Source organism: Hippocampus zosterae, chromosome 16, assembly GCF_025434085.1.
Source record: "Hippocampus zosterae strain Florida chromosome 16, ASM2543408v3, whole genome shotgun sequence".
In the NCBI taxonomy this organism is placed as follows: Eukaryota; Metazoa; Chordata; class Actinopteri; order Syngnathiformes; family Syngnathidae; genus Hippocampus; species Hippocampus zosterae.
In genome coordinates, this window is record NC_067466.1 from 5,014,450 (window position 1) to 5,038,091 (window position 23,642).

At 40.0% G+C, this 23,642-nt stretch overlaps 1 protein-coding gene across 2 annotated transcripts in view; it reads left to right on the forward strand.

Annotated features, from left to right (window-relative positions):
• LOC127587819 (junctional adhesion molecule 3B-like) overlaps window positions 1-23,642 on the forward strand; it is a 42,420-nt gene that overhangs the window by 10,418 nt on the left and 8,360 nt on the right. For both annotated transcript variants that reach the window (XM_052046289.1, XM_052046288.1), the window contains 3 exons: window positions 22,136-22,204; window positions 22,282-22,395; window positions 22,480-22,632. In XM_052046289.1, the coding sequence (XP_051902249.1) occupies window positions 22,136-22,204; window positions 22,282-22,395; window positions 22,480-22,632 (336 nt within the window). The remainder of the gene's footprint in view (window positions 1-22,135; window positions 22,205-22,281; window positions 22,396-22,479; window positions 22,633-23,642) is intronic.

A 23,642-nucleotide genomic window follows, 5' to 3' on the forward strand; every position in this document is an offset into this window, starting at 1 on the left:
TGTTGTTATCATCACCTATCTTTTCAACCAGTCCAAAACAAAACTCTTCATTCAGAGACTTGTTGAATAGAAGGGGAATAAATACTTGAAGACAGATGAAATTGTTGATAGCTAGCAGCATTAATGGACTTTGTTGATTCTGTCAGAAAACATCACCTGTATCCCTGAACGGTCTGTGCCTTTTAGGCTATGCTGGGGCTCTTGCATGAGTCGAAGCTCAGATGCAGCTCACACGCACAAACACCATGTGTGTGTGTGTGTGTGAGCGGCATACTTTGGGGTAAGTAAGTGCCTCAAATAGTTTTCAGGATGCCAGACATAGGCGATGCGTTTGTAGCATGGTGGCTGGCCTCTGTCTGAGCTCCAATAGAATGGGGGGCTTTGCATGTGGGTCTGCTTGCTTTCTGTGTCATAGAAACCAAAAGTGAAAAGGGAAGCTATTTGGGTGGGTTTCACCAGCCGTATGTTTATCAGTTTATCACGTGTCATCACAGTAATTAATAATTCTGTGTTGGCTAGTTTTCGGCCCTATATAGAACTTCACTGGAAAAACACGAGGAAGGAACTGACTATTAAACAGTGAACATTCTACAGACATCTGTGTGAAGGGATTTCCTTATTTTATTCCAATTGTTTTTAATGTTAGCCGCTAAGGTTACAATTGTTGCTATTACTAAACAATTCTAAACTTAAGCTTCATGACCCATAATCTTGAGTAATTGTCCTAACGACTGCGTTATCACGTTTGCCATTTCCGCTCTCAGATTTTGAGACATTAACTCGACATCAATTCCACGGTCATTAGCAAAGCGTAAACATATGACCTGGAAAAAAAACTGGTCTACAGCAGGGAGATGCTTCCTCCGAGAGCCATAATTATCACAGCACATTATTATCATGGACCTCCCATGATTTAAAATATTCATTACTTGGGACACAACTTCAAACATAATTAGCTAGTGACCCTACTTCCGACACAAGCGATTTAAAAGTGTTTTTGTTCCTATCCGAAGTTTCAACCACTCTTTATCTAAAGTGTTGTTTTGAACAAATTCTCGATAAAACCTTTAATGTTGGGCTCCTCCCACAGCGGCACAACTGCTGGCCATCATGTCATTAGTAGGTTTTCTGTTAAAAGGACGCCCGTCCTGCTCACTCAGTGTCGGTTCGTTGTTTCTGTCACTGTTTTTTGTTGTTGCTGTCACTGCTTCTCCTTGTTAGTGTTTGTGCCTTACTGCCAAGGATTTTTGTTTGTATTGCTTTCACCTTGTTTTTGCATCTGCCGTGGGCTTTTGTTTGTACTTAGGATTTTTGTTGTTTTCAGGTCTTTAGTTTTCTCAGTGTTTTGTTCATACAGTTTGCCAAGTTAGCAACCCGCCCTTCTCTCCCCAAGGCGTAGTCACACAGAACTGAGCACCTTTACGTTTTATTTCTGATTCTCAACACAGAGTTCATTAGCGTCCACCACACTTGTGGGCAACTTCCTTTGGGTGGGCGTGATTGCCGTAATGTTGGGCTGTAAGCGAGGAGCAGTTGTGATCATCTAGGATCTAAATTGAAGTTCCGACTCACAAATGAGTCAGTGTTGCTTCGAAGAAGATTGAGATCATCTTTTCGCATTGTAGCATTAGTCATGGCTTATTTGGGCTGGCCGTGTCGTGAGCACACGTTCAAAGAATTCAACACAGTCAGAATATTCCTTGCGGTCCCATCCCGCTGATGGAATATTCCACTGCTTGTTACTCTGTACTGATATTTGTTACAGTGTAATTTAAGTTGCAAAATGTATATTGTGACGCCATATCATTATAAAAAAAAAGAAATTAGGGGACACAGTCAATGTTTAGTAACATTCGTACAAATTAGGTACCCCTCTCAAATCTGTGCCCCCTTCAAATAAGCACACGGTGCTTTAACGCATTCGAAAGAATAAACTGCCCACTCCGTTTGTGAGGAAACATGCAACATGCCGTAGTTATTTTCCTTTGTGTAAACAATGTGGCATCTGTCACTTTCATATGCGTCGGCTTCAAGTTTGTCCTCATTCATTAACTTCAAATTCAACATGGCAGCACATACGTGTCACAATCTGAAATTATGTTTGGCACCAGTAAAGATCGCAGTCGACTAAGGTTGCCAGCTGTCCTCCATTCTAACAGCACATGTCCTGCATTGTTTACCGCATCATTTTGTTTGTACGTTCTACCCTTGTTTCCAGTAGAAGTGTACACTTGGGAGTATGGTTCACAATACGGCCTGAAAAGCGATTGGGTGGCGTGTTGTGGCCTTTCGGCTGTCCGATGTTTTAGTTTGGGATTTCGGAGGGAAAAACCATCAACCATCATTCTACCCCGAGCAGGTGATGGAAGCACGGCTCGAGGAGGGTTTGGTTCTGGGGGTTGGTGCGCAGCAGCAGAAGCCTCAGATGGTTTCCCTCCCCAGCTGTTGTTGAAGTTGCATTCCCCCTTTCACAACTCAGCAAGCCTTCACAAACTATTTACTATTTAAATCTTTGTATGCACATTTGTTGTCTAATGGAGCTGTGTTTTGAAAAGACTAACAGCCCCTATTTAGTCACAGACTTTGGGCTTTCAACATTGGCATCAGTTGGCATCCTTTTTTTCTGACGAAAGCACCTTGTGTCATTTAAATTCATCATTTGACCAAGGTGGCGCTTTAAATGATCCTCCAAGCATTTCTGTCTGTCAAAGCTCACTTCACCTGTGGCCAAGCATCCCACGGGCTGAATAATTTTTGCCGACCCCACAATCGTCTCTCCTCTCTGTGTTCTCAGACTGCTTAGGAAGGAACAATGAAACATTCCAACATTTTCCACATTATAATGCAAATGAAGTGGCTGGCGGTTTACCGATAAACTGTGATAGGTTTTCCAACATTAAGCATCAAGATTGTAAAATAATGGTCATTCTAAATGTTTGTAATTATTACCCTCTAAATTATATAATAATAAGGCCAGTTGCCATAGCTTTTGAATGATGCCTTTAAAGAATTCTCTACTGACCCTTTCAACTCTTTGACCAACCATGCTGATCAACAACAATAAAAATCCCCAAAAGTCACCAAATGTAAACTGAACCTCACATACTGTATACTCACATACTGTTCAGTATTTTGATCGGTACAACTAGCCATTAAGTACCGTATTTTCTGCACTATAAGGCACAGCTAAAAGCATTCGATTTTCTCAAAAGCCGACAGTGCGCCTTATAATCCGACGCGCCGTGTATATGGTGTTGCAGTCACATATTTATATATGTATTCTTATGGACTTCGTTTCGTGCTTCATGCTACATCCTGATGACGCTACATATGGATCAATATTCAGATTTCTTGCACGTAGTATTTTAAATGATCTGTAAAGTGCTTTGTTACAGCTGCAGCAGTTGTGAAGGCTCGATAAAAATTAAGCTGGCTTGCATTATATTCCTTTAGCGTCCCTCCATCTACTGGATGCATAACACAACCACTATTAAACACACAGTTGAAAGTTAGTTAGTTAAAAAAATAGTCCTTTCATTGATACTCCGGAGCACCTTCTAGTGTGGAAGATATGGTAATCAAATAAGATTCCCATCTTTGTCTGCATTAAACATTTGATTTTGAATGAATCATTTATCTACCAGGCCATCATCTGCATGAAAAGCTCATATGGCAATCTGATTTAGGTGTATGTTTGTGTGTGTGTATGTGTGTGGGGGGGAGAATATCAATATTGTGATGTATTGTTATTTGGATACACCAGCATTGCGTGTCCTACTGGTGGAGCTCTAAAGCCACCTCATGATTTGATTCAATTTCAATTCAGAAAGATAGGATTCAATTATTCATTAGTGCATCATTATCATCATTAATGCATCAAAAATGCCGCCAGTTAGACTGCGGCCTATGTTTTTGAGCTCTAAAAAATATAAACGTGATGGTTGGACCGAAGAAGTGAAAAAATAATTTCAATTAAAAAGCTTGGATGTATTTGCGTGTTAACCATTACAGAAACATTATTTTAGTTATTGCCAATGCTGTTGATTTCGGACTGCTATAACATAATCTTATATTGGATGGTGGTCTCGTATCTCTTTTAGGCACTTTGTATTCATTGTGACTTTACTTTCACTTGTTCAAAGCGTAGAGAACAAAAACAGAAGTGTGTGTGTGTGTATGTGTGTGTGTGTGCATTTAGAATGGAATTTTCAAAAACAGTAGCAATCAATGTTATATTTTGGAAACGGACATATATGAGTACACATAGAATGGCTTGTGCCATATCTGTTTGCACACAGTACGTTTAAATGAGATGACATGCGAAAAGTGCCGATGCAGGCAAATGAAATTGAAGAACGACTGAATCTTATGGACCCAGAATGCACAACTCATAAAAAGATAATTAAAATTCAACAGAGTTGTGTGAACAGTTTTTGTGTAGCCAATGGCTGCTTGACAAAAAAAAGCACCCTTGCAGTTCAGCCCTCATCGGGCATCCTTAACCCACGCAGGAAGTGAGGCGGACGAAGCATTTCGGACCTGCTAAGTCAACATGTCTCTGTTGTGTGCCTTTGCATGGGTATTGTTCACTTGTCAGTTGAGCATTAGCTCATTGTGGCTGTCTGCACTCACAGTCCATGCTGATGTCGGCAAAGTGCTTCTGCTCCCTCCAACGTCTATGTGAGTTTGTCGTGCAAATGGGCCATTTTTAGGTCAAAAACTACTTTGCTCAACAACACACATTGCAATCCCGATTAGCCTGATATCTGCGTTGTTTTGGCAGATCTCTGATACCGGACTGAAATTCCTTGGTGAATTCACAGTGACATGCTGATTGTAAGCTTTCAGAAAGGCTTAACGTTTTGAAGAAAGTGTGTGTTAGTAAGTACATGAGATTTTTGAAGGAAGAAGCACATGAATGTTTATCCAGGGATTTAACTCCATTCTATGACCTACGGTTCATGCCATACAAATATCAGTGAAATGTTGGAGTGATGCAACGTTACTCATAATCCAATGCTGCGGTCATACAAATTTATTTTCATCACGCTGGAAAGAGGCCTGCGTGGAAATTGCATTCCTAATTAGGATTAAGAAAGGGGTCGGGCGGGCCGGACTAGAATGTGAAGCATTTGTAATGAGCGCGAGTGATGCCATCTGTGCAGTGCGGTGAGAAGCTAATTCTGGCACCGAGTGTGGTGTGATTGAGCAGAAATTTTTCGTGATAGCAGCCCCTGAATCAAGCGTGGCATTTGTATTGACAGAGTTAGACAAGCGCAAAAAAAAAAAAACGGTTGCTGTGACTTGAATGAGCCACACCCCTCCCCCCCCACCCATGGCTATAAGATCTTTAAACTGATGCCACGGAGCTCTCCAATTCATGCGGACATCCAACATGTGTGGCATGTCAGATTGTTCGCATAACTGAATTGCTGCGCCAAGGGAGGCCCGCTCACATGGTTGGTTGGGCATGTGCCCGAAACTGTTTTGACGAGGCTTTCATTGTCTTCTGTCAAGTGTCAGACCTGGACTCAAAATGAGCAGACAATTATTTCATCATTAGATTATTCACAAACCCTGTGAAAGGCTTAAAAAAATGTGCTTCCTATGGATCCCAATTAGCAGGCTGCGAGGGCTCACTCTGGTGCTGATAGTCTATATATAGAGCTGACCTGCTCTCATAAGAGTTCTTTAGTTTTCCTTATCAGTAATAAATCAGGGTTCCCACGGGTCCTTAAAGTTCATAAAAATCAATTTTAAAAAAGTTGTAAAATTATGTTCTTAATTGTCCTTACTTTTCAGGGAAAGCTTCTAAAATCAATAAAAATCCTGAAAAATGTTTTATTCAAAAATAAATTGAAGTTTTATGTTTTCTAAATTTAAATTTTAGTGTACTTATTTGAGAATGAATTCAAGTTTTTTTCATTTTCCTACCGGTAATACGGGTAAGGAAATGAAAATTTGACATGTATGTCAAATAAAGGGTTAGCTGATTGCCCCTAAAAATAAAGATATGCCCTTCCTGTGGCAGCAATGATTTGAACACGAGCTCAGTGATATGTGGCTTTCTGTTCAGCCCACATATTGCTGAGCGGGCATTAAATCCACCGTGAATACCCTGCTGAATGGAGAAAAAAATCCTTTAAAAATGGCAAAATTAGCCCTCAAAAGTCCTTCCAAGGTCCATAAATAAAAAGCAAGTGGAAGAGCGGGCACCCTGAAACTGGCCTTGCATAGACTGGACTGACAGAGAAGAAATTATGAAATCAATTATGGCTTTATTTCAACTTTCGCGTAAAAAAAAAAACTGACAGTGTACTCATACATGAGTAGAATAAGTTAAATATAACACACGTCTTTTTCTCACATGCCTTTTAAACCGTCATAGTTCAAACAGTCCCGATATCCAGCAACCATTGGTCTGCTTCATTATTAATTCACTCTTGTAGTCCAAAACTGTGTCACAAAACAAAGGTCCACATTGGCACTCTCGGCTGCTGGCACCATGTGAAGCGCCAGTGTGACAACTCCACTATTCTTACACAGTGTCCAGGATTTGATAAGCTATTTAGGACGATGCTTCACATGACTTGACGGATGAGTCATATTTTGACATTCAAGATCATTCTGTGAAAAGTGATTATTCCAAAATACTTGACTTCATAAAACTCATTTTGCAAAAGTATTTCGCTTCAGACAGTGGAGGCTTTGTCTCTAAAGAGTGCAAAAACTAGATCTGATGTTTTTGATGTGTAAAGCATATTTTTAAACCTTTCATGCATCGTGTGACCTGATAACATGATAAACTGTCCACTGTAGTGACTGCTGTCCCTGAAAGGCTGAAAGGAAACGTCAAACAAAGATGTCAAAATTGATGTTAAAGAATCCCTGTTATATTTTAAATGTGTGTATCTTCTTGACATGACACTGTTTGTCAATCTAGTGTTCACCCTATTTCTACACTTTTTAAAACACCAAATCTACTTGTCATTACGTGTTTGAAATCGCAAGAATGTAACATTGATCAACTCTTCCGGATTACTTTTTTATTTTTATTTATGTATTTTATTTATCTATTTATTTTACCAAGACATTCGATACATGGGTCAGATAAACTTATCGAGCCAGTTAATAGCGGACGTGCTGATCGCATCGCCCTTTCCACATCAATCATCGGCATTCGCAACGTGTGGTCGTAGCATCGCTGTGTTAAGGATTATTGACTGCATGCAATCATAGTGACAATTTCAGGAACATAGACAACAACGATAGTTGATATGATATCAACGCGCACAGTTTGTCAAAGACTAGTACTGTGATAGGAAAACTTCTCTGATGGACCAAATTAAGTACAGAAAAGCCATTAAATGTCTGTCTGGGAGCCTTGCTGACGGCGAGTCAACCTTCTGGACTGCAAGTCAGTTTAAATAAATCTATTCACGGAGTACAAATACCACGGCCTATGTCAGTCTTTGTGTACAACTTGTTCTTTGTGCATGCTTAGTTACTCCACATTGGTTGTTGAATGGAGAAAATAATAATAATAAATAGCAGAGATTCAGCCATGCGTTTGTTATGCACAGCGATGGCGTGACCTTTGCAGACGTCTCCGTGAAACGCGGGGATCGAAAAGCCTCGCCTAATTTCCCCAAAATATTTCTACCTCCTCCTGCATTGTTCCTCTATTGACATGAGATGATAAAAAGATGAGCGCCAACACGCTGAATCATATTTACTTCCAAAAACACTGCTGCGTGATGTCTTTTCTGAGACTGTCTCACGCAGAGTTACAATGATGACAAGGAGATAGAATGAGAAAACTACTACGACTATCACTACTCACTGGTGCTAACTCAGTGACTTTGTTTATGTGTTTTTGATTTTCACACCCCCGCCCCAAAGCGAGCATTTTTCAAAACGACTGGCAACAAATTGAGCTGTGGTATTATTGAAGACTGAGACTCAATTACACGTTGTCAGTCAGTGCAATGGATCCCCATAACCATCCCCACACAACGCACATTCGAGTATGTGCCGGTTAGCTAATCTCTGCTAACTCTAACTCTCTTTACCTTTGTGGTTTTGACGTACCGTATTTTCCATACTAAAAGGCGCACTGAATTATGAGGCGCACCTTCAATGAATGGCCTATTTTGTAATTTTTTTAATATATTGGACGCATTATAAGACACAATCTACATTGCATCCACTAGATAGAGCTGCACTCAAGGAAATGCCAACAGAACACTACACTACAGCCTGATTTATATAGCGACAATTAGATGTCAGTAAAACTTATTTAATGAAGCAGCGACACAGTTCACTTAACCAACAGCAAGTTATAACATTGACTCGTTAACGTTGAACTCTCTTGCCGCTGCTCTGTTTCCGTGTTCAACTGTGAAACCGATTGCCTTAAGTTTGAACTCTGCATTGTAAGCATGTCTCGAGCAAGGAGCCATTTTGGATTTGACATATTACCGTAATCACCATACACAAGGATTTTAAGGCCGCCCTGTGAGCTTTTAAGAAAATGGAAGGCTTTTAGGTGCGCCTTTTAGTGCTGAAAATATGGTACTTGTACTTCTGTATAGTGTCTGATAATGTCAGATATCCAGTCTGATAATGGCAGATATCCAATCAGCCTAGCTTCCAAGTTATGGTTGAATAAATTCAATTTGTGGGTGGTTATGATGGAAATGCCCATACAATTTGCACAATCCCAAAATGCTCGCTCGCAGACACATTGTCAGAATCAGTCTTTTAAATCGACATTTACTCGGTATTTAACCCTTTTGGGGACAGCAGTTACTACAGTGGACAGCTTATGTTATCAGGTTACAGGGGGCATCAAAGGGTTAATTTCAAATTGGATGGGTGGCATGCATTCCAGAGAGCCAACTATTGGCATACAAATGATTAAGGGGGCACACCGTTCATTTTCTGAAGAGAAAGGCACCTTGTGAAAGGTGGAGTAGTAGTAGAAGTTGTCTCCCCTTAATCCATGCCTGTGAATTTGTAATTGTTGGAAGTCAAAGCGGGAGCAGGTCACACGCAGACATGAACACTGACGCAAAGTGCCAGGTTCCTAGGCATTCAGTGACAACAGTGCCTCTCCCCAACTCCCCTCATTTGCTTTGGCGGAGTATTTGACCCTGCCGCGATCAGAGGGCTCACCAGCAGTCAGGCCTAGCCTAAATCGGCTCCCAAATTAGGGCCTCCAGTAACATATGTAAATGTAGCATAAATGAATACACAAAGAGGCCTGGTGGCAGACAACTGCACCTTGTGAGTCGACACCTGGATGACATGAAAAAATTTGAATACCTGCTGGATCCCTCTGTTATACAACTGAACTTGCCTAGTTCAGTTGTGAGTCACTTGTGAGTCAGTTAACATGAGTATTTATTTAGACCAGTGGTTCTTAACCTTGTTAGAGGTACCGAACCCAACCAGTTCATATGCACATTCACCGAACCCTTCATTATTGAAAAATAAAAATGTTTTTTTTTAACAAATTCAATACATAACCACATTTATTAAAAACAGAGGAAAATATAAATATAATGTATTTCTTCTTTCATCAGGAAAAAAAGTAGATTTCTAACGTTCACCTTTCGTTAAACATTTGAACATTGATAAATATCTTGAAAATACTAATGTCCTTGAAAAACTCGAACAAAAAGAGCTTTTTGTGAAGGGATGCATTTCAAGCAGAACTTTCACTTTGATGCATTTTTTGGGGGGATTTGTGATACCTCAAATATCTAAACTATGCTTTCCTACTAAACAACAACATAAACAACACAAAAACGTCACTTTGATGGCAAAATAACAGTTAAACACTGCACTGATGCATGACCTTCTAGGTACGTTTTCATGAACATTGAACTTTGTGTGTGTTTGTGTGACCGCATGTGTGTGTGTGCGTGTTCAACTATAACAATGGGACTTTGTCATCTTTTTTTGATTGGAAAAAGCTCTGTTGTAGAGATCGCTGCCGGTATTAATCCATGTTCTCAACACACACTGCTTCCGCCAATCACCTCGCGATGTAGGATCGCCGTACCACACTCCACAACCACTCACACTGTGTGTGACCAAGATCTGATCAAAGCCACTCCTGCTATCTTTGCAAACATATTTTTACGTTTTGGCAATAAATGAGTTCATAAGTAACAGAATCTAAATAAATTGGATATTATTAGCGGGGTAACAATGAGCTAAAGTATTGAATTAGTAATGGATTTAAATGTTAATCTGTTGATTACTAGAATAGTGATGAGTGTAAATGGGATATACCATATTTTCACGACCGTTCGGCGCACCGTGTTGTTGGGCGCAGTCTCAGTAAGGGGTGTTATTTCTGTATTCGACACATACACAAAATGCACTGTATTATTGGGCCCAGCCAGGCATGGTAAAACATACGCCATCTTAAACATACGGCATGCCTGCATGCATGCTAAAAACACGTTTTTAAAAAGGCAATGGAAGCAAAACTGAGTTCGGTTGTACTTTATTTCACCATTTTACAATGTACTCATGCGACTGGTACCTGCTAGGGGCGTGCCTTTAGCGTCCTCTTACACGCCCACCCTTCACTCATTGGCGACTGGTACCTGCGAGGGGCATGCCTTTAGCGTCCTCTTACACGCCCACCCTTCACTCATTGGCGGACTTCCGCATGCCTGTCGTCACCCACTCCGCCTTTTCTCTACATAAACAGCGTGTCGGCCAGAGCATACACTAGACCAGCGGTCCCCAAACTTTTTCCTGTGATGGCCATATAACTTTTACCTTCTCTGATGGGAGACCTGTGTCAGTTTGTAACATCAACGATCGTAGGGGAGCTTAAAAAAATTATTGTTTCCCAGAAAGCCACACATAAATAATAACACTATTAATGAAATAAATAATAACTAAATAACCCTCTCTGAGTTCTTCACAGAAAAAACAGGAAATAAATAATAACTAAACAACTCTCTTTATAGCCCCTTGAAATCCACAAAAAAGAGTTCTGCCATCTACGAGAACACCACCTATCTTGTCTTGTTTATGTCTGCTACCGTCTTGTTCACATGTTCTACTAATTGATCTGAGACACAACTAAAACACTGAAACATTCTATGGTGTGTAAATAACTTTGTGACCTTGATTTCGACCCTATTTGCGTCATGGGTCATTTTGCCCCGAAGACCACCTTTGTACTTTTTTGTATACCTTCCATGGAAATGTGAATAAAAACAACATTTCAAAAGTCATACAATTTCAAGTTAAAAAATTATTATTTAGGGTTTTTTGGGGGGTGTTTTTAACACAGTGACTGGTCATTTTGACCCAAGGACAACAGGAATGTTAGAGGGTCGGGTCAAATGGCCGTAGTTTGGGGACCCCTGCACTAGACGTTGCGCATTATAAGGCGTCCTGTCCATTTTGGAGAAAATTTAAGACTTTTAATGGCGCCTTATAGTCGTGAAAATACGGTAAATTAGTGTGAAAATTTAAAAAAAATAACATTGATTTTGTAGGAATAATTGTAAATGCATTGGAGTGTAGACAACATGATTTGGATTGTGTGCTCTGTTAGCAAATTAAGTTGACATTGAATTGTTATTATTATTATTTATTTATAGTGTGGTGCGTGAATGACTAAAATGTATTGTAAATGATCATAATGAATTGGAAGAGACCAGTGGAAGACGAGCTCCTGAGCTGAGTCGGGAGCTAATGCGGTTCTGAAGAAACTAAATAAAAACTGTGCCGGTCTATGAAAATACCAAAAGAAGGTACACCACCCATATGCAATTTAACACGTCACCTTCGGCTGGACTTGGCTGGCATCAAAAATAGAACCCTTTCTTTTTAGTCTTTTTGCAGTGTGGTCCTAGTACTTCAAAGTACAGTTTATACAGTATGCCATAAGACATTCTATTCGAGCCGATCATTCTCAGGGTTGGTTCTATCGTCTGTGCTCACACGTTCTATCATCTAAGAAGGTGTGAGCTTGTTGAAGACATACTTACGATGGGAAGGGGAGCACAGCTGCGACAAACCAACCTCGGGGCAATCTTTACTGGGGTCATCCACTTTGCAAATTCAGCCCTGAAACCTTCTCCTCGCCGTTGTCGTTTCACAAGGTTACTACTTATTTAAATGGCAGAAGAGAGTTGTCTCACTCACTTTCTCCCACAGATGCTCAAACAGGTAGGATCCTGTCATATCACAAGAGGGTCGAAATCAATGGCCGTTCGTCCGTGTGTGGGTTTTACATTCTGGCAAAAATCTAAAAAACAAAAAAATAAAACAGCCATGTTGCAATATTTTCAACATTGATACACAGTATATTCCTTCTTGACAAATTATTGACAATGAAAATAATGAATAGTTATACATAGTTGCAAGATTTTTATTTTTTTTTTCACTGTACCCAAAAGTTGAGCATAAACTAATTTGATTTGGATGTGTTTTTTCTGTGTTTATTAGGGTCAAGTTCACCTTATTGCACAGACACTTTATGCAGCATATATGCAGTTGCATATATGCGTGTATGTTATATTTTATATTGCATTCTGTACTGTGTACAGTTCATTTTAAAATTTTTAATTTTGTATATTCAAATACTTTTTCTACTTTCTTCCCTTCAAAATTTTGCTGCTGTCATTTTCCAATTTTTCCATTGTGAGACAAATAGAGGTTTTCTTATCTTAAGAATAAAACATTACCACTTGCACTTAACTGTTGAGGTGCTGACAGCAATGTCTTTTTTTCTTTGTTATGCTGCCTCCAAACAGTTTTGTTCCACCCTCATTCCTGCTTTGGTCATACATTTGCTCGAGGCCTGCATTCACCTTTTGTGCTCTATAAACTGAGCGGTCATGAATGTAGTGCCAAAAAGTAGCTTGGTTTTTAGAAGAAATGCGTTGCATGTACTTTCATCAGAATTCCTTAAATGGATGAATTGATTGAATTAGTGCTGAAAAAAGTCCTTGAGTAATCCGGGTACCTTGGTACAAACATTTGCAAACATTTGGCGTTTTTTTCTGCCTCTGGTACTCTCTTATTTACGTGTCCACTGTCACAAAGAATTCGTCAAGCTAACCGCAGCAACAATTGCTCAAGCTAAGATTTTGAATTCCTCGAGTGCCTGGAATTCAAAATCTCCTTGATTGTGTGGACAGGGTCCCGATCCACAATTCTAGAAGGAAGTGGAGGGGTAGGCGGCGGCGCAAGTGGATTGGACTCAAATGGCTTGACCAAGGAAATGTGAAAAACAGGATGAATCTTCAGGGTAGGCGGCAGGTGGATCTTGATATACACAGGGTTGACGATGGCCTCCATCTCGAATGGCCCAATGAATCTGGGTCCCAGTTTACGTGAGTTCCCAGCCAAATTTAAGTCCCTAGTAGAGAGCCATACCTTCTGTCCAAGTCTGTAAGTGTGAGCAGGACAGCGACGGCGATCAGCAGTCTGCTTATTCCAAGTGGCGGAATGCGACAGGGCTACTCTTGGTTTCCTCCAGGCATGATGATCCTGAATTGACGGAATGTCAAATTGGCCTTCCTGTGATGGAAACAGAGGTGTTTGATAGCCATTAGCTGCCATGAATGGTGAGCGACCAGTAGCCAAGACCAGTGTACTGTGGGCATATTCCACCCAAGATGATCGGCCCATGATTCAGGTCGGTGGAGGCAGACACAGTGAAGGGCAGTTCCCAGGTCGTTTTTAGCTTTTATTTGTTTGTTTTGTTTATTGTTCATTGATAAATTGACAGAAACTCAGGATAAGTAAAATTGTAAAAAAACGAAAAGAAATCAGTCATACAGCACAATTACCGGTATATGTTCAAAGGAATAGGAAGTAGTAAAAAACGTATCTAGTCCTACCCCTTGTTATGTATTAATATATAAATAGATCATTTTTATATAAATCAGAAAAGGAAAAAGTTTGCATATAAACAAATGATTTTACTATTGTATGTGCAATATTAATTTAATTACACAACTTTTGGTCTGTATAGGGAATATATGCATACACACTCTAGCACATTTATATGTCGATTTTCTCTTGTATTCATAATGGACATTGCTTGACATTACTACATTTAATACATTTGTCAACTTAATTCTGATTTATTACTATATTCAATAAATGTATCACATTTATCAACTAAATTCTGATTCATGCAGTTTTTTTGTGCTGTTCTCTTGAATTTGTTTTGGAACTCAGTAAGCAAGTCAATCATTTTCAGGTCAATTTGTAAATTATTCCACAGATTTACACCTGTGACAGATACATCCTTTGCTTGATGTTTGTTCTTGGTTTGTTTTTTTTTTTGTTGAGGTTGGTGCCCCTTAAATCATAGCAACTTCTTCGAATTTCGAAAAGCTTCTGTATGTTTTGGCAGAGCAGGTTATTGTATGCTTTGTACATTAATAGGGCTATTTACAAATTCATAGTGTTCATAGTGTTTCTCTTTCTTCTTTCTTCTTTCTACATACATTCTTGCTGCTGGAGGCTGTAAATTTCCCCAGTGTGGGACGAATAAAGGATATCTTATCTTATCTTTAATTTGATAAATAGTGGATTTGTGGGTTCCGTATATTTTGATGGCATAATAATTCTGCTTTTTTGTAGTTTTAAAAAGGGAGTGTGCCCTGTGATTGGCTGGCAACCAATTCAGGGTGTCCCTCGCCTACTGCCCGAAGACAGCTGGGATAGGCTCCAGTGAGGACCAAGCGGCTCGGAAGATGAATGAATGAATGAATAAAAAGGGAGTGTGTTTGTTTCAAACCCTGACCCCTAAAAATCCCCAATATTATCTCCACTTAGCTTAGACCCCAAGGGCCACAGTACCTAATGCACAAATATTAGGAAAGACGTCAAAACCTGACAGTCTTGTCCCAGGACTTGATTTTAAGCCGTTATATTTAAACATTTGGGTGGCTGTTTTGTTTGTTTTCTCACAGTAGAATTAGGATCTTTTAAGCTGTCTTGAAGGTCAGCTGTCAGGGAATAATTTCAGCTACTGAGTTCATGTGTTGGAGAAAGAGTACTGCGATAAAGGTGTGTCAAGATGAGGAGTAGTTTCCTATACTCGTGCTTCTTGGTGGCCAAATCAAAACATGCAGACCGTGCTTCCCTTCTCAGGTGCAGGTCCTCTGTCTGTAGCAGCATGGACTTCTGCTTCTCGGCCTGTAGGGCGAGAGCTAGGGCCTTCAATGAGACCTTGAAGAAGGAGGAGGTGTTGCGCATTTTATTTTTTATCCTGGATGCTGACGCAAATGCCTTCTTGGAAGCCTTGGTAGGCATCATTGTTAGTAGAGAAAAATAATGTCGTTTTACTCTGAGAAATGCAGTCACAACTTCGCCATACTTCTGCTTAGCGTCTTGACTCGTGAATACCTGTCAAGAAATATTGTGAAATGGATTCATAAATGTGCTATTGGCCTGTGGTTTGCATCCCTGTTTGCCTGTTTAAAACTGTGTTTAAATTGGGAGCGCAGCACTGCATAAATCAGGTATGCAGGACACGTGGTTGTGCGCACAGTACATGCATCTGTCTCGAGACGTGTTGCTGAACGCACATGTTCCCTTTACCTCCGCTACGGATCTCGTCAGGGCTTCCACCTCGATGGCTCCAGGTCGTCTTCCCGCCAGCCACGCAGAGACAACGGCAGAGGCGGCGGTCAATCCGCGGACTACGGCGTGTTGGCCGGCCTGGCTGGGTCGGCTGGTGCACCTTGCGGCGGCGCTGTTGCCGGCGTCAACTATTTGTAGCCGCTATATTCAGTTTAAATTCATCTCTCCTTTTAGTATTTATAATTTTATCTGTGGTTTTATTGTTCTTGTTTTGATTGTAAAGTGTCCTTGAGTGTTTTGAAAGGAGCTTATAAATGAAATGTATTATTATTATTATTACCTCTCATGTAAAAAAGGTGGTAAAACCTCTGCTGGCCTCTGATAAGTTCAAACAAGGGCAGACATTTTTAGACGCGCGCAGTATGTCATGTTGTCGTTTTTATAAACTGTTGCAAAATATATCACTTGGAGGACACAGCCATGGACATACAAGTGCTTATTCTGACGGGGTGATCCGGGAACAGCAGCAGTGTTCAGTAGGAATGAAAACTGATTTTTGACTAGTGGAGAAAATTAATCTTCTGTGTCCATTTATTGAACTGACTGGACTCAGATGGATGAATAATATCGTGGATTAAAACAAAATCCCAAACTGCTCCATATTTGGTCATAACAAGAGCTCATTTCATCGTAGCGTTTGGGGCGCGTGTCGAAAACAACAACTGGTTGACATCAGTGGAAGCGCGTGCGTATACTTTGATGTCAGTGCTTTGAAAGGGCGTGGGAATAGACTTTGCATGCATGAGGCGGAGATGCTTCACAGGGAATATCACTGGGTTGCTTAATTGAACCTTTCTATTTATGATACCCACCTCACCTCTCTGGATTCAACACCTAATTCCACAGCGAACAAGTGCATCTTTCCCAAGGGGAACAACAGGACAAGGAGGGATTTATTACACAGCGCAAGAATGAAGAAAACCCCTGCTCATTGTATTACTCAGGGATATAAACCTGAAGGAGGGGGAGTTTAGAACAGAATTAGAAGATTACAGAGAAAACCCTGTGCCCATGATGGCATCAGCAAGAAGGATTAAAAAATAACTTTGAATATACATTTGTTGGCTGCCAGAGCTCTCGCCGCAGAGAAAAGAAAGTGATCCCAAATATAGGTCCCTGAAGACCCCATTGTTACCAAGACGATAATGTATGTCGATTACCTGCAAAACAAATACCTATTCACACAATGTTTAACTCTAGTCAGGGCAAAAAGTAATATTAAAAACCCCAGGAGATGAAAATATGGTGTTTGTATTCCATTTGCAGTGTATCATTCTAATGCAGTTTTGGGGAGATGTGTCTGTGGAATTTTTGTCCATTGACCCAGAAGAGTATTTTTGAGTTGAAACATTGATGTTGGATTAGAGCCAGCGTCAGTTCTATCCCACCATCTCATTTTTTTTTATCATTTCATATCAACAGGGGAGCGATGTGGGAGGAGGTAGAAATATTTTGAGAAATTTCTTCAAGACATATTCTACAGATGACGTCACATCATCCATCTATCAATTTTCTAATCAGGTTATCCTCACGAGGGTCGCGAGTGTGCTTCCTTCAGCGGGCAGGGTTGCCAGCCAATCTCAGAGCACACATAGTCGAACAACCATTCCCGCTCACAATCACACCTAGGGACAATTTATAGTGTCCCATTAGCCTGCCATGCATGTTTTTGGAATGTGGGAGGAAACTGGAGTACCCAGAGAAAACCCACGCAGGCACAAGGAGAACATGCAAACTCCACACAGGATGGCGAGACCGCCGTAATCAAACCCTGCACTGTAAGACGGAAGGGCTAACCAGTCGACCACCATGCCACCACTTCACATAATTGCTGCACATAATAGATGAATGAACCGTCTGCAAGACTGAATTGCTACGTCTATTGCGGTCGGAACTGTCTTATGTGTTTTAAACACAGTAGCCAGCTTTTCTATTCTATTTCGTTCTACCCCACCATTTAATTGGATATTGATCAAATACTTTTAACGTCTTTATGAATTTGTGTATGCTGAGATTGCCGACAAGAAAAGGAGACTAAAAAGAGTGCAAGTGGTCCTAAGAGCAGAACCAGCAAATGCTTATTTTCACACTTGTCATTTTAATGGCATCATTGTCGCTGGATAGCCTCTGTCTGCTTGTCACTGCCACCAACTGGATTGGGCGTGTCATGTGTAGTGTAGTTACTTCTGTTGCTTTTCCTCAGAGTCATGGGTTGATTTGAAGTTTGGCAGGAATTTGTTATCTTTAGTCACCCGAAACAAGATAACTTTGTTGCGAATGCATGTCCAGATCTAAAAGGCCTTTCCCAAACTTCAATGCTTCTTCAATGTTTCGATTGATCTAATGACTTTGGTAAGGCAGCAGTTCAGTAGAATGGAGGCAGAGGACTGTGTGGGGGCCCTAATGACCTATCTTTGGCACTGTTAGTATGGAAAAAGAGGGTGTTCCATTTCCTTCCAAGGAGACAAGACAAGATGAGTCTGATGTGATCAGCAAAGCACGTGTCATCCGCTCATGGTAAGATGGAAAACAAAACGGTCATAACTTTTTGAGGCTTCATCAAGTTTCTTGGGAGTCATCGAAACAAAGCCGAGTCAGCAATTCACCTCGGTTTCAGAAGACTATCAATATTGGCTTGAACAGGCTTAGTTTAGAAATTGGAACAGACTCCTCAACTGTGCACTGATGATTGAATTGAATATCACTTTAAATTGGAACGGCATCTTAAATGTAATCTCTGTCATGGAAAGGAGATGCACTTAGAGTGACATGTTCTTTAAATTAGCTCAGCCAACTCTAGTTCGAGTTTCGTGGCTGAAAGTTCAGTCCAGATTGGATACAGTAGTCTGAAACTTCTGCTTCAAAGTCTTAGAAACGATACAGACATCTGAATCTGCAGCATGAACATCTCAGACCTTAAGGTTAAGAGTTTATCGACTAGAGTAAATCAGGACTAAATGTAATGAGGACTGCAAATAATTAAAGCAGTAGCCCAGGGTCTGCTAATTTTACCTGAAAATAACCTCTTTGAAATCATTGGGAATGGTCCATGGCTTGTAATGAAGAGAGTAGTGTCTCCCTTTTCTAAAGTGAATTTTTTTTAATTTCCCATGGCACACTTGATGTTCTCTCACAGCATGTTCTCATTACAACATGCATGATTTTCTACCATGGCGGAAGACTGTAACCTAGTGGCTGCCATTTTAGTTGTTTCTGTATTCTAACAAGGGAGCCCGCAAAAGGCACATTGGAATCTTGGTCAAGTTTTGTATTTGTGTAGCAGTTTGTAGCTGTACTTGAAATCTCAGTATGGGTAAAAAAATTACCTTATTAAAAGGCATAGTGTCAGTTGCGGTTCTGTATTTAACATGTACGCAAGACGCATTGTGTTATTGGACGGAGGCATGGTAAATAAAAATATGGTAGCATGCATGCTAGCGTATGCTTTTAAAAAGGGAGCGGGAGCCAACCCTGAGTTCAGTTGTACTTTCTTGAAGTATTTAATAATGTACTCAGGTTATTTTTTCTTATCAATCCTCATCCTCAAATTCATCAAAGTTGTAATCTTCTGTATCCGAAATGAACAGCTTGGCAAGTTCACAATCAAACACGCCAGGTTCCGTCGCGTCATTGTCAGAGTCGGCCTCGTTGCTGTGCAGCTCCTCAAAAATGATGATAGCTTTTGCCAATCCGTTCACAAATTGTGTATTGTATAGAAAATGTTAGAGTTTTAAGTGTGCCTTTTAGTCATGAAAATATGGTATGTTTAGTTATTTTGATGGATGTCCCGATCACAATGCACCCAAGTCCAAATCCAAGTCACTTGATTTTGAATATATACCATTCTATATATGTACATATGTATATGACTGTTAATCAGCAGTAGTTCAAATCAAGTGAGGTCCTAATATATAAATTCTAGACTCAAGAAATCAGGAACTATGTAATAGCATATTTTAGTCTGTTGACTATACATCATAGTCTTGACCCTTGAAGCATCATGTTGATCAGCCTGACATAGTTGCTTAAAGTCAAGTCAAGTCAACAGTATTTATAGAGCACTTTCAAACAGCCATCGCTGCATACAAAGTGCTGTACATGGAGCAATTTAACAAGTCACAACCCAATACATATATTTGTGATTGTTTTCTCAATTTAAAAGTGCAGTGACCTTATCCTTTTATGCTGGACTTTCATGTGTTTTCCTGGACAGCTGTTTACATGGCAGAGCTCTCAAGCTTTTTATCTCCGCGTCAAGCTCACTCAGGCACCTAATCTGTATTAATACCCGCCGAATTAGTGATGAGGACAGGAGATAGACTGCCCACACTCTTTCGGTCCAAAGAGGAAACTGAAATTCTACATTTAATAGAAATTTATTGTTTTGAAATCATCACATGGAATAACTTCATCTTTGGTTTCTATTTCAGCAGCATATTCTGATATTTTGGACTCTTACGCATGCCTGGCCTAGTTAGATGTGGTATAAAGTTACACAGTACATGTACATTTGATACTCAATCTCAGAATAATGTGCAGTCAGTCATGCGTCACATGCACACACAGGCTTTTGTCAGATGGCTAAAAAGGCATATTTTTGCAAAAATAGAAATTAAGGCCTATTTTCAAACTAAAACATCAGATCCCGGTAGATTTCACATGAAGAACGACAAACTGGTCTTGAATTTTTAACTGTAGCGCTTGGCAAGGGAAGGTAGCGTTCATCCACAAAACAACTCAATGTGCTTCACACAAGGAAATGACGCAGACAATTTTTTTGTCAACAGTTAATGACATTCAGAAGCAATGCAGATAAAAGTAGCTTACAAAATGCACTTAAAAATAACATATTGACAAAGTTTAAACACATTTGTAGAAAACTTTCAAACGATGTTAAAGTAAACCAAAGAAACACAAGTTGGTTTCTAAAATAATGAATAGAAAAAAAATAATGTAAAGATGCCCTTGATAGCATAAGAAAATGGATGTGGGTGTGGGTGTGCATTTTTATTCTTTTTTGGGGAGGCGGCATTTGCCTTCATTTGTTTCAGGGAACTGTTCTGGGCCATCAGGAGTGTTCATGTTTACATTATCTTTCCAAAGCATTCGTTTTATGTAGAAAACAGTAAATAAACTACCCTAAAACTATAATACAGTCAAGCCCTGCCGTTTGAAAACCAGATGACACTTGATTCAGACTTTTCTTATTAGCTTTTTGAAGGTTAGGTTACTCTAAAATATTTTCAAATAGAAGTGGGACCTACTTTTAGTACAACCTTCTGTACTAAACAAGCTGTCGTCTTGTCAAGATTTCCAAAGAGACAGTGGGCTCATCAGCTTAGATTGTCTGCTTTCACAGGCAACCCCCAGACACTTGGCCATATCTATGTCCAAAGGTCGAGGTCAAGTTGTCCTAACCCAGGGGTGTCAAACTCATTTTTGACATGGGACACATTTTAGTTACCATCTTCTTTGCAGGGCTGTTATGTTTGAAGCCATATAAAGAAGTCAGGAATAAATGTTCATTCACCTATTGTTACTGTAATGAGGGGTTTGGTAACAAGAAAATGCTTACAGTATCACTCTTATTTATTACAAAGGAGAATTTGACATTTTGGTAGCGATTTTAGCAAGCATCATGAAATTTGCCATCCTTGATTTGCTTTCGCCGGCCACATAAAATGATTTGGAGGGCCAGATCTGGCTGCCGGGCCTTGACTTTGACACCAGTGTCCTAAGCTAATCTTTTTCAATTGAGACCACATACATGGCAGCGTCATTGCTGCTTGTGCTACGTACGTTACGTACCTTAACACAGTTGTTGTGAAGTTGATGTTGGAATCGGAGAGTTCAGACTGTCATCCTTGAAAGCGTGATCACGAGCTTTGAGTGTCCTTGATTGCAATTATTGTGGAAGCCAATTGGCATGAATTTGCATGCAGACGAATGCCTGTCAGAAAGATTCAGTTGGCGCTCCCTACCAAGGACGGATTTTTTTCTTTTCTTTTTTTTTTTAACCATCAGGCCCGTACAGGCAATAGCATCAGGCCCACAGAGACAGAGGGAGAAAGAGAAAAGGGCTCGGCAGCCAGTTGAACTACTGGCATGGTGAGCTTGCCCTGAAAGAGCACATGCCTCCGTGCACAATTATCCACTGTATGGAAACAACTCCCCCCTCCCTCAACACACACAGACAATAGTTTGACAAACACATCTATAAATGGAAGATGGAAAAAAACAAAAGTAGGCCAAAGAGCAGCAGAATGTAAGATCATGTCACTGATGTGGGATTGACATTTATCTCCTCCAACTGAGTTGATGGCATTTGTGACGAGCATATGCTCAAGTATCCCCAAGGATAGTCTTAAAATGAACGCAGCACATCGGCGCATGTCAGCTGGTATTGTGCAAATTAGCGTGAGATCACGACTATCACGAAGATTAATGCAGCGGAAGATCTTGTTTAGCATTGCCTCGTCTCTTTGGTTTGCAGGCTACTTCAGCGTGTTGGCAGTTGTACTGAGGACAGACAACAACTCACCGTGGACAGATGAGTTTGACAGTAAGCGCCGTGACAAAAACTGGATTGTTGTATTCACTGCTCGTCGGGACAATTACGTCTTTTCGTCTCCTCCGTAGGAATTGAATTATCATGTTTGATCGACTCGATTTCCACAAACAATCCGAGAATTGAGTGGAAAAAGATTAAAGCGGAGGGGCCAAGCTATGTGTACTTCAACCAGAAAGTTTCAGGTAAATGAATCAAAACGAGAATACCGTGTCTAACTATTTCATCGCTGACAAATAACATTGGTCTTTATGTTGTACTTTGTGCAGGTGACTTGGAGAACCGAGCGGCGATCAGAGAACCGGCCACATTAGTGATCACCAACGCAACTCGTTTGGATACGGCAAAATATCGCTGTGAGGTCACGGCTGCTGATGACCTGAAGTCCTTTGATGAGATTGTGATTGACCTTGTTGTTCGAGGTACGGTAACTCTAAATCAGTAGATCACAACCTTTTTTGACTTGCGTACCACCAAACTTTTTTTTGTCATATCGTGACTGCCTCACCCATACGATGATGAGTCTTCGAAAGCAGAGTGTAGCACCACTGAATGATGACATTGGTCAACAAATTTGACTTCACTTTTCATCAGATATGCAAGTCGGCTTTCACAGATTATTTTTTTTTGCGCTAATTATACTACATTTAGTTCTATTTAGTAATTAACGGTTTGCTCCAGCAACAGTTGAAATGTCATAGCTTTAAATTAGCACACAAGGTAAAATCATATTGTGCAAACTTTTACATATGATATATTTTCAAACTGTCTTTCGTCTTGTACTTTAGTACTGCAACTGTTTGTATTGTCTCTTTTATGATGTCTTACCTATTTGTTTTTTATTTCTGTCCTTGTGGTCGTAAAGTTTTAAGTGTCTCACTGTGCTATTTTCGAAACCTGCCTTGGGACTGAAAACTAGCATTTATGCTAAGTCCGGTGCATTTACATACACTGTTTATTCTTTTGTTGATTAATGTGGACTGTCCCAATGAAATTATTAAATGAATAAAGACGTTTTTTTTTAATGAATCGATAAAATATCTCAAATGCGATGTGAAAAAAAATATATATAAAGGCAATTTTACATCGGTGTCAAAAATACATTTCATAACACGTGACAACGATTCTCATTCAAATTTGCCATCGATGACTGTACAAAAATTGTTATTTTGCAATCTTAACTTGAACATTGTTTGTTTTTTTACTTCAAATCAGACATAAAACAAATCAATATGATGCCTTGAAAAGAAATAATATAAAAAAAAAGGGGATCCAAATAGAGAAAAAAACCTGCCTTTCTTATAGCTAACGGTTTAAAAAAAAAAGGCCACAAAAATGTGCGGCTCCTTTGAATAAATCCCCGTTAAATGGGCCTTTCAACTGTCAATATCAGTTACAAAACCTCATCGCAAGAATAACCAGACCCACAGTT